Source organism: Nansenia antarctica (genome assembly GCF_963989245.1).
Source record: "Nansenia antarctica genome assembly, chromosome: 12".
Lineage (NCBI taxonomy): Eukaryota > Metazoa > Chordata > Actinopteri > Argentiniformes > Microstomatidae > Nansenia > Nansenia antarctica.
In genome coordinates, this window is record NC_137682.1 from 1973323 (window position 1) to 1985822 (window position 12500).

The 12500-nt window shown below is 44.2% G+C and overlaps 2 protein-coding genes across 2 annotated transcripts in view; one reads left to right on the forward strand and one right to left on the reverse strand.

Annotated features, from left to right (window-relative positions):
* Window positions 1–3742, forward strand: part of cd99l2 (CD99 molecule-like 2) — a gene marked incomplete at both ends in the record, with an annotated part of 19249 nt that extends 15507 nt beyond the window's left edge. Inside the window, 2 exons of the mRNA XM_080543123.1 lie at window positions 2505–2570; window positions 3681–3742. Of these exons, the coding sequence (XP_080399249.1) occupies window positions 2505–2570; window positions 3681–3742 (128 nt within the window). The remainder of the gene's footprint in view (window positions 1–2504; window positions 2571–3680) is intronic.
* The window catches only part of LOC308168152 (complement factor H-related protein 2-like), a 499130-nt gene that overhangs the window by 44768 nt on the left and 441862 nt on the right, over window positions 1–12500 (reverse strand). The window lies entirely within an intron of this gene.

A 12500-nucleotide genomic window follows, 5' to 3' on the forward strand; every position in this document is an offset into this window, starting at 1 on the left:
AGGGGCCGGTTTCACAGACAAGGCTTAAGCCTAATCCTAGACTAAAAAGCATCTTCAATGGATATTTTACATTGAAAGTGTGATTTAGTCCAGGACTAGGCTTAAGCCTTGTCTCTGAAACCGGCCCCTAGGAGTTATTAGTATTTAGTAGGGAGACTTAGTACTTAGGTAGAGATCTTAGTTCTTAGTGGGGGAGTTTTGTTTTCCGGTAGAGATCTTAGTTCCTTCCATCTTTGGCATTTAGCAGACGCCTTTATGCAAAGTGACTTACAACAAGTACATGTGTAAGTGAATCATCTGTCCACCAATCACAGCAGGGAAAAGTCATCAACGCTCGAGCCTGGGGCCATTGGCAGTCGTCGTGCTAGAATTAGTTTTATTTTTTATTATGGCACAGGAGAAACAGTACAGGGGGTAGTAGATGTCTCAGGAGAAACAGTACAGGGGGTAGTAGATGTCTCAGGAGACACAGTGATGGGGGGTAGTAGATGTCTCAGGAGACACAGTGCTGGGGGTAGTAGATGTCTCAGGAGGGACAGTACAGGGGGGTAGTAGATGTCTCAGGAGGGACAGTACAGGGGGTAGTAGATGTCTCAGGAGAAACAGTACAGGGGGTAGTAGATGTCTCAGGAGGGACAGTACAGGGGGGTAGTAGATGTCTCAGGAGGGACAGTACAGGGGGGTAGTAGATGTCTCAGGAGAAACAGTACAGGGGGTAGTAGATGTCTCAGGAGAAACAGTACAGGGGGTAGTAGATGTCTCAGGAGAGGCAGTACAGGGGGTAGTAGATGTCTTAGGAGAAACAGTACAGGGGGTAGTAGATGTCTCAGGAGAAACAGTACAGGGGGTAGTAGATGTCTCAGGAGAAACAGTACAGGGGGTAGTAGATGTCTCAGGAGAAACAGTACAGGGGGTAGTAGAGGTCTCAGGTAGGGATGCACCGAATTGAAAATTCTTGGCCGAAGCCGAAGCAGAATTTAAGGAAACATTTGGCCGAATACCGAATGCGTACCGGCAGTTTTTCATTTCGTTTTGTACCATAGAATAAATGAAATACATTTTTGGTTTTATTCCTGCTTTTCAGAGAAAAAAATTGTGAAAACTTTTATTGATCACTTCTATTGAACTTTCCAGCAGACCTTTGGCTATACCAACAAAGCAATACAGCAATACAAACAATAACTGATAACTAGACAGGGACTATTCCTGTGGAAATTGTGAAGTGTGCTTGCCCCTCACAGCCAGTAGGGGGCAGGTCAACTTTTCAGAGATTGAAAACCCTGATAGACTTCAAAACTGATCATTTTGCAAATAATACATTAAAAGTAGCACTGACTAACACCTAGTATAGACTCGACTTGTCATTCTGGATATTGCGATAATCCACCACGTCGGCGCAATCCACCGAGTGCAACGCTTGTAGAAAATACTACCGTCAGAGTTTTGTCGAGAGCTGGAGGCGGCCTCATAATTCTCTATGCAGGAAAAAAACTCTACTCTACTACTATTCGGTGGTAAACATTCAGTTTAAACAAACAGTACAGGGGGGTAGTAGTAGATGTCTCAGGAGGAACAGTACAGGGGGGTAGTAGATGTCTCAGGAGAAACAGTACAAGGTGGTAGTAGATATCTCAGGAGGAACAGTACAGGGGGTAGTAGATGTCTCAGGAGGGACAGTACAGGGGGGTAGTAGATATCTCAGGAGGAACAGTACAGGGGGTAGTAGATGTCTCAGGAGAAACAGTACAAGGGGGTAGTAGATGTCTCAGGAGAAACAGTACAAGGGGGTAGTAGATGTCTCAGGAGAAACAGTACAGGGGGTAGTAGATGTCTCTTGAGAAACAATACATCGGGGTAGTAGAGGTCCCAGCAGTTTTTCATTTCGTTTTGTACCATAGCATAAATTTAGCATACATACATTTTTGGTTTTATTCATGCTTTTCAGAGAAAAAATTTGTGAAAACTTTTATTGATCACTTCTATTGAACTTTCCAGTAGACATTCGACTATACCAACAAAGCAATACAAACAATAACTGAAAACTAGACAGGGACAATTCCTGTGGAAATTGTGAAGTGTGCTTGCCCCTCACAGCCAGTAGGGGGCAGGTCAGTGGCCAAAACCTATTGTTGACTGTCTGATCAATATAACTTTTCAGAGATTGAAAACCCTGATAGACTTCAAAACTGATCATTTTGCAAATAATACATTAAAAGTAGCACTGACTAACACTAGTATAGGGGGTAGTAGATGTCTCAGGAGACACAGTGCAGGGGGGTAGTAGATGTCTCAGAAGAAACAGTACAGGGGGTAGTAGATGTCTCAGGAGGGACAGTTAAGGTGTAGCCTGAAGAGATGGGTCTTCAGTCTACGGCGGAAGATAGGGAATGATTCTTTGAAGGTAGTCTTAGTTCTTTGGCAGTGATCTTTGGACTTAGGTGGATTTCAGTTGTTAGGTTGTGATCATGTGACTTCATCGTTGCGTTCTCTCCTTGGTCCCACAGAGAGCCTGAACACAGACCTGGTGAAGGCTGATGCCCCTGACGCCGTGGTGGCCACAGAACCTCAAGGTAACTTTAACACGCCCCTTTCCTACCTTTAACCACTATCAGGAAGTACCACAGAAGTACCACAGTAGGTTGATCTAACATTAGGTTGATTTGTGCATGATAGTCGCGCAATTTGGCCTATGGGAGATGGGGAGGGAGGGAGGGAGGGAGAGGGGAAACACGAAGACCTCATGGTATATTGGTAACAGAGAGATGGGGTAGAGGGAGATGGGGAGGGGGAGAGGGAGATGGGGAGGGAGGGAGGGAGGGGGAGAGGGAGATGGGGAGGGAGGGAGGGAGGGGGAGAGGGAGATGGGGAGGGAGGGAGGGAGGGGGAGAGGGAGATGGGGAGGGAGGGAGGGAGGGGGAGAGGGAGATGGGGAGGGAGGGAGGGAGGGAGGGGGAGAGGGAGAGGGGAAACATGAAGACCTCATGGTATATTGGTAACAGAGAGAGGGGTAGAGGGAGATGGGGAGGGAGGGAGGGTGAGAGGGAGATGGGGAGGGAGGGAGGGAGGGAGAGGGAGAGGGAGATGGGAGGAGGGAGGGAGGGAGGGAGGGAGGGAGGGAGGGAGGGAGGGAGAGGGGAAACACGAAGACCTCATGGAATGTTGGTAACATTAATCCCCAGAGTGTTCGCTAGCTGCAGAGAACCAGTCTGGTGAGAAGGAGAACAACAGAGATGCGAGAGAGAAAGGTTTTATTTCCCTCATCAACTGAAATGTCCCAGTGTTATAATCAACCAGCTGCTTCCTGTGCAGTTTGCACTAAGATCAGCATCTCCCAAAGGTAGTTTAATCACAGGAACAACAGAATCTAGCCTGTTACATGTGACTTCAAATGAAGGAATGGTGGTGATAGTAAAGCAAATGCACCTCCAGGGGAGACTGGTGGAATAATGGGAGGACGGGTTCATTGTAACGCATGGAACGGAACGAGGAACGGTATCAAACGTGTTCTAATGAGCCTGTCCTCCGATTTCTACCTCCCCCAGCCTCCTCAGAACCTCCAGGTAAACAACACTATCAAAGCACATCAGCGCACATGTGTTTGATACCATTCCTTTACTATGGGTGTTATAACCGTGTTATAGCCGTCTGTAAGCCTCTCTCCTCTTTTCTCCCCCCCGCAGTTCAACAGACTCTGCTGGAGCCCGCCAACGCCGAGCCCCCCAGCGAGGAGAACACAGTGTAACACCACCACCCTCTCTCGTTTACTGCTCCCGTGTCCCCTTACACCTTCACCCACAAACTCCTCCCACGAAGAGCCCCCCCCACTTAAACACACACACACACACACACACCCACACACACACACACTTCGGAGAGATGTCCCCTCCCCTCACACCCAGAGAGTTGTAGCAATACAGAGAACAGTGTAGAATGGTAACAACCCTGTGTCGGCACCAACCCTTCCATGGTAGCGTTCTACAATAGGACTTCCATTCTAGAATACAACTAAGATCGGAATGATCACGGCATTCTATGTCAGAATGTGATGGCATGCTACAATTCGGTTGTCGTGATGTGACGTGTTTCCGGGTCCAAAGTTGGCTGAGGCGCTGTCTTCGAAATGCCTCAGTAATAATAATAATTCATTATATTTGTATAGCGCTTTTCCGAGGCTCAAAGATGCTGACAAATATGGGAAAAACGGGAAAGTGCTGCTGTGTCCCTTGTTGTATGAATAGATCCCAGTCTAAAAAACGATTGAACTGTCATTCTACCGCTGTAGTACACTGGTACTCTGGTGCAGGGAATTTCTGGTTTGGACCCGGAAATTGCTAAACGTCACGTTTGACGTCAGACTTAACAACCGAATAGGACTTACATTCTAGAATACGGGTCTGACGTCAAACGTGACGTTTAGCAATGTGATTATCATGTGAAACAGGGTGCCGGCACGGGGGGGCCAGTCTGTCCAAGCTCTGTAGACCTACCTCTGCCAAAACATTGTTGTGTACATATCATTTTTATTTATTTGTCTGTTTTTTTTACACCACTAATAATGCCTGTTTACAATCCGATTACAATATGATTATGAAGGAGGAGGAGGAGTCTGAATGAAGCATGTCATCTCATGCTATTTCTAACAGACAGTTTGAGATGATGTCAAGTATAGCCCACGTGCTTTTTCCATAATCTGTCCCCCCCTGTCCCCCCCCAATTTATCTAATCAGCGCAGGCCCTGTGATTGGTGCAGGAGTCTTGTCTAAATCGAAATAGTGGGTGGATTCGCGTTGCTTTGACATATCAAAGAGAAGAGATTTGTTATGTTGTCCACGTTGCATTATTATGAGAGTTGATAATCCCCAATGCACTTTCATGGAACCTACAGGACGGCGTTTGTTCCGTTTTAGTGGTGAAAGTTCTTTAAACTTCAAAGCATTGTAGACATTTCCCCCCCCCCTCCGCTCTCACGACCTTGTATATCCATGTGTTTTTGTAACATTTCTACCTTCATTGTATATATATATACTCGCCTTGTCCTGAGGGAGTGTTTTGCAGTGGTTGCTGCCTTTTATAGTGTCCATTTAAAGGACGGAAAGAAAAAAAGAAAAAGAAACTGGCGTTCATTTATAAATGACTTACTAAAACCCCAGAGCTGCTTTACTGTCAACACTATGAGTTGCATTTTTTAATAATACGATTTGGAGAAGAAGAAGGAGAAGGAGAGGGAGAAGTTTAAATGTGTTGGAAACGTGATTGTCATGAAGGTACGATGACGCTATCTTTGTTTGTGTGTATTTGTTTGTTCTGTTGCGATGCCCCACTAAGGGTGAAGTCAATGTGAAACTGAAGCCTTCGATAATATTTTAACCTTTGACCTTTGAATATTGAAGTTGATATCATGGCTATTATAGAGACTGGAGTTGTTTTTTTAATTGAAGTAATTTATAGAGCCGTAGAAGGGTTAGCAATACTAAACAGCGTAGTTTAGGTATATAGTTTAGGTTGACTAGTATTTCTAATGGGTGTTGCTTTGTTGCAGTTGGGTGGTGTTTAGAAAACTAGGGAGATATGATATGAAGCTTGTAAATAATGCTGTGAGCTGTTCTGTGTTTTTACTATTATTGTTGTATGAACGTATCCTGAATATTACGGTATAATAGCCTACTACACTCTTGTTACAATGTGTGTGTGTGCGCGCGCGTTTTTTCGCTCCCCCACTCTTTATACACCACGGTTTACTGACGAGTGGAGTTTGTCTTATACTTAAGCTTAAAACTTGTATCTGATGTTTTTTTTAGGTAGTTAAAAAAGTTTCCAAGTGTCTCTTATTCCAGAATACAAACTTAGGGCCGTCAGCGCCACGCCCCACTGTATGCTGCACCCTGTTCCGTTTGGCTCCCTTGTTGCCTTGGAAACGCAGCAGCCTATAATAGCCACTCCACTCTGTGATGCTCCAGCACCCCCCCTCTCCTATCTCCTCTCCCCTCCTCTCTTCTCCTCTCCCCTCCCCTCCCCTCTCCTCTCCTCTCCTCTCCTCTCTTCTCCTCTCCCCTCCCCTCCCCTCCCCTCCCCTCCCCTCTCCTCTCCTCTCCTCTCCTCTCCTCTCTTCTCCTCTCCCCTCCCCTCCCCTCTCCTCTCTCCTCTCCTCCCCTCCCCACCCCTCCTCTCCTCTCCTCTCCCCTCTCCTCTCCTCTCCTCCCCTCCCCTCCTCTCCTCTCCTCTCCTCTCCTCTCCTCCCCCCCCATCTCCTCTCCTCTCCCCTCTCCTCTCCTCCCCCCCCCCATCTCCTCTCCTCTCTCCTCTCTTCTCCTCTCTTCTCCTCTCCTCTCTCCTCTCCTCTCCTCTCCTCTCCTCTCCTCCCATCCCTCACACCCAGATTCAGGTGTGCACTGCTAACTACCAATGGTGCTTCTCTCTATGCCTTACTACCCTGTAACTCACATTGGGCCCTGCAGTACTCCACCACCCCCAGTGAGAGCCAGACACGGCCTCAGAACAGCTTCTGTTGTCCTTCACTTCTGTTAGGTGGGCTTGGTTTAACTTGGCTAGTATGTAGGGTGGTTTGGTGTGACTGTGGCACTTTTACTTTGCCGTTTATGCTATTAGGTGCCAATACGTTGGACCCTGTTAAATCAAGTGGATCTAAAGGTAATGAAAACAGAAAACAGAACGCTAGTGTGAGTGACCCCAGCTCTGGTGAGAACTTTACACACAACAACGAATGTTTCTAACGAATGTTTACCGAATGTACTCTTTTCGATCTCAGTTTGATATAGCGTTAATCGCTTGTAGCAAAAAAAAAAAAGACAAGCCACCAAAGATGTAGCGTTGATGGATTGGAGATTTGACTCCTTAATTGATTGTTCGGTGGATTGATTGATTGATTGATGTATTGACTGATTGATTGATTCTGTAATTGTTCTGCAAGAGCAAATGCTGGGTGTGTGCACGGGTCGGGAAAGAAAAAGTGATTTTATAAACGGTTGGATGTGAGGTTGTTTGGGCACGACCAAAAAAAAAGAACGAAACGACTAAAAACTAAAGACGTCTTCACAAAGCTTGGAATTTTTTAAGGCCAATTTGAATGTTTACAGGTGTCTTCCTCACTAAAGCATCACATACAATCACATACGATCACTCAATCAAATAAAAAAATAAAAATAGGTACATAAAGAAATCCTCACAAATATGTACATTTCTAACCCAAATTTAGATAATCTCTTAGTTCCCCCACTCCCACCCCTATAGACGAGGCTTATTGGCCGTGAGAGAGATGAGCACAGAGTTGCGTGTGAGTGAAACCTGCCAGTCAATCAGAACGGTAGCCTATTGATTGGGGCTTCTCATCTAACGGATGCAGTATGGAGAATTTGCCTGAATGGAAATTAGAACTGAAGACGTAACGAAGCTTCTATGAGTCATGAATCAGTGATTCAGAGTTAGAGTTAGCTAGCTTGCTCTGCAGGCCTAAGGCTCAAGGTCGCACTTGGTTACTTTGTTTTTTTCTGGGCTCTATGGTACACTGACCATCAGCCAGTGGAGGCTGGTGGAGGTAGAAATCGGAGGACAAGTTCATTGTAATGCTATGGGACGGCATGAAGAATGGCATCAACGTTTGATACCGTTCCTCATGCCATTCCTCAGATTTCTACCCCTGCTAGCGTCCTCTGCTACCAGCAGCAACAGCCCAACAAGGCAGGGTGTCTCCTTCTACACATACAGGCGTAGATAGAAGGGTAGCAAACGATAACGATGAAACTGTACATAAACGCATGTTTGGTACTATGTTTAGTATGTAGTCTTTGGAAGTGTTTCTCATTGGGTTAGCTAGGGAGGTTTGATGATAACGGTGGTGTTATTGTTGTTGTTGTCGTAGTCGGTCGAGGACAGTGGTGGTGGTGGTGGTGAATGATGACTAGGCCCACTGACGAAAAATGGAATGGAAATGATTGGTCCAATAGTGTCACTGCAGTTGAAACTGTAGAGATAGGCTTCCACTTCCTGAGGTCTCCTGAGGTGCATGACATCATTATGACATCACTGCGTAATTCTTATTCCTCATCTCATTCTAGTTCGGTCATGATGATCCAGGATGATCTATGACATCACAATGTAAACATGAAGCATTACAGTTCAGATACGGAATGGCCTTCTGCACGTAACACTACCTGCTCCACTAGTGCCTGTCAACTGTACCCCCCCCTGCCCCACACACACACCACACACACACACACCCCCCCCCCCCCACACACACACACACACTTGTGAATGTTGGATACTGTTCACAGGTGAAGTGATTAGTCTCTAGGACCATCTCTGTCACCTCACTGCTGTCTCTCACTGACTGGACAAACATGATGATGGAAAGCTGTTCATACCATGATGATGAAACCCAATAAAATCATTTGAAAACAAAAGACAACAAAGACTTTGATTTCCTTTTTGTATTTGATATTTTTTGTCAGTGGAATGTCAGAAGTGTCTTTCACATGGCTCGTAAAGATTGGCACGTTTACCTGTTCCAATAAAAAATAATTAACATTTCTACAGAAGAAATTAGGGATGTCCTGATCCGATCCACGGCATCGGTATCTGTCCGATATTGGTCCAGAATGCTGAATCACAGATCAGACATGAACAAAAATAGGCTCTGATCCGGCGTGTCACTCACATGATGACAACAGTAGTAGTAGTAGTCAGTGGTCACACGCATGAGCGTTGGCTAGTAGCTACCTGTGTGTCATGAGTCTGACATTGTCATGAAGCCAGCTGGTGAAATCAGTGGCGGCTGGTGCAAAATTTTTTGGGTGGGGCACAGCAGTGTGGCGGGGGGGTCCTCTTTCGCCCGCGCAGCGCGCGTTTTTTTTCGCGTGCACGGTTTTTTTCCGCGTGCACGCGCATAAACACGCACTGGCGTTACAACCATTGTATAATTTCAACTTTCACCCTTAAAATGACCGTGTGGGCCATGGAGAAGTTACCCTGTCAACTACAGACACTGAGGTGGAAGAGTGACCGGTCTATGGACGTCGGTACGGTCCAATACCCAGTGTCAGACAAGGAGGAAGTCTAGTCAACAAGGCTAGTACAGGCCTCACAGCTACACTCAGGTTAATAAAGGTAGCAGATGAATATGTGTACTATGTGTCTGTGTGACATGGCTACATCAATGAGCAGAGATGAATGCTGCAGTCAGTAGTACAGTACCGGTACTATCTATTTCATAGACACATGATGGATGATGATGGAGAGTGATGGTGGTCAACACATCACAGCAGGTCAACACATTCAATGATGTATCACAACCAGACCATGTCAGAAACACAACCAGACCATGTCAGAAACACAACCAGACCATGTCAGAAACACAACCAGACCATGACTGTAACACAACCAGACCATGTCTGTAACACAACCAGACCATGTCAGTAACACAACCAGACCATGTCAGAAACACAACCAGACCATGTCAGAAACACAACCAGACCATGTCAGAAACACAACAATGCATCAGCTGAGTTAAAGAAAACCAACTCTTACCTTTGATGACAGAACATGAGCCGTGTTTACCCGTACCTCCGCCTTGCTCCGCGCATATTGCTATGAATAGTTCGAAGATAGGTGCTTGCACGTTAGGTGCGAGGCTGCTTGGTTAACCCATTAGCGGGAACATTATTAGTTGCACAAAATAGGCTGATTTAATTGACCATGAACATCAGAGACAGACATTACGAATGTTCATTTAAAATACTCCGGAAGCCCGAAGTCCGGAAAACCGGAAGTCGGGAGTCCTCAGCATAATGCATTGTCTGCAATACAACAGGAGATTCAGGAGGACGCACATTTGTGCGCCCTGGCCAAGAAATAGAGACAGCCAATTGGAGCGCTGCTACAGCTCACGTGTAAACGAAAAGTATTCGTCCTGGCATAGACATCCATTGACCGGCGCCCCCGCGTTCTCCCCTATGTATTTTAACAGTGAGTTTTACACACACACACACACACAGATAAAAATGTTTATTGTATTGGAGGATTTTTAATGAATGCTGATAGGCGCAGACAGAATATCAGCCGCATTTTGTGAATAAACAATGTTTATTTAAAAAAAAAACTTTTTTTGTGAAGGTGGGGGCGGCGCCCCAGCGCCCTCTATCGGCCAGCCGCCACTGGGTGAAATCATAAACTATTTGCCTAAGTTTTTTTTTTTTTTTACATATTTTGAAACTACACATTGTAAGCTTTCAAATGATGCGTCATACATTGAAATCGGGAACAAATTAAAGACGACACGAGTATTTGAATGTTGGTGCACCTCAGGAGACAGGAGAAAAGTGATCAAACCACAACAACAAACGCTGCTAACAGCTAGCGGCTAACAGTGGTACATCGCTAGGAACGTCTAACTGCGTTTTTATAACATCACAACATGCTGAGAGAACATGGACATGCTAAAAACACATACCTACACATAATTAGATGAACACACAGTACTTGCTTTTGAACGTCCTAAAACGAAAGCATGTTTACCAGTCATTATCACTTACCGGCAGCCTGCAGCGAACGAGGACAGTGAATCCAATACACACATGTATTGATCCTGTAGTGATCGTTAAACTGTTGTATATTATATCGAGTGGCTACCTTAAAACTTCAAGTTGCCTGTTATAAAAAAGAAAAAAAAATCAGATGTTGTTGACACAATAAGTTTCACTTTTCGACCCCTTCGATTCTGCGACTGGTTTCTGGTCTCACCAGCGGGTGTCACCAGGCTACAAAAAGGGTGCTATAATTGATTTGCCATTTGTAAGAGAAGATAAATAGAATAATAACCTGAAGACACTAAAACTAGAAATCAGACAGTAACTTTTTTTTTCTACAATGCTGAATGCTGCTAAATTGTTTTAACTTTAAACCAGCTGAGTACTGCAGAGTACTGTTTTTCTTGGCAGTCTTTAATAGCCAACTGTTGTTGTGGACTATATACTGGGGAAGCATTTGTTATTATTCAGGGGTAAAAATAAATACAATAAAAATAAATACAAATATCGGATCGGTATCACAGATACCTGAAGCCCAGGTATCGGTATCGGTAGTGACAAAGTGGGATCGGGGCATCCCTATGCGAAATGGTAAAAACCAACAGATTACACAAGAAATTGTTTAATATACAAAACATACGGTAGAAGACATGACAATAGACTATCAGAGAAAAGCATGTCGAACATTGTCTTTGTCTGATTCTGAAGATCTGTGTCGTGGCAAAGGTTGAGATGTCGGAGAAACTAACACAAATATATGAATATGATGTTTCCAATCATGAACACTTGATTAGTAAACATATTTGTCATTAAACGGATGCTATGTTAGTCATGTCAAAAGCATGAGATCATATATGTTGATAGGCAATGTCCAAAAGACTCTGAGTATAGTATAGTATCAGTTACCGGGGACACTATAATGTATATCTTTTTCACATTTTGAGAAAGGTCAGTATTGCTGCCGTGTGTCTCAGTCACCACTAGGGGGCTATATGAGCGCAGACAAACACAGCAGTAGCAGACAGAACTAAGAGCAACTTAATTAATGGATGAAATAATTGACCTTCATTCACTGGTAACAATGCAGTGATTGTAGCCCAGCACATACAGAGAGATCTGTAGCTACTTCAGACCAACCTGCTTACAACACAGGTTTGTTATGAACACAAATAGTAATAATACTCAATGGGTAGGGTACGAGAACATCACAATGGTTTGGCAAAATCACAGGCATGTCAAAAAGGGAAAAGCACAAAAGATTAATCATATGGGACTTTCCATAATCACTGTGAAAATCAATTAGACAGAAATACAGACAAAGTAAAAAAACAAAAAGCACAGACAATATAAAATCAAATGCACAGACTGTCAAAGGAACGTGTTGAAAGAGAACACACCATACACAAAGGTAAACCTCGAGTCAGGGCAACAATACAGTGTTGCAATAATATGCACACTTGCTTACTACTTAGTATGCACACTTGCTTACTACTTAGTATGCATAGCGAATACATCACTTCAGTGGGCTGGAGAAGCAAGGATTATGTCCCGATATGAACATGAGCTTATTCCTAATATGCATAGTGAATACATCACATGACTTCATAGTGAATACATCACATGACTTCATAGTGAATACATCACATGACTTCATAGTGAATACATCACATGACTTCATAGTGAATACATCACATGACTTCATAGTGAATACATCACATGACTTCATAGTGAATACATCACATGACTTCATAGTGAATACATCACATGACTTCATAGTGAATACATCACATCGTGAGTTTAGAATTATAAGGTTCTATCTCCGTGTAGGGCAGTTCAGAGATATTGAGCGTCAAAGTTTTTGCATTCCATTATGTTTTGTGAGATGGAACCTTTGTATGTTATTAATTACTAACTCAAAAATGTCAACATTTTTTAAATAACACCACACAGGCATTAATAAAC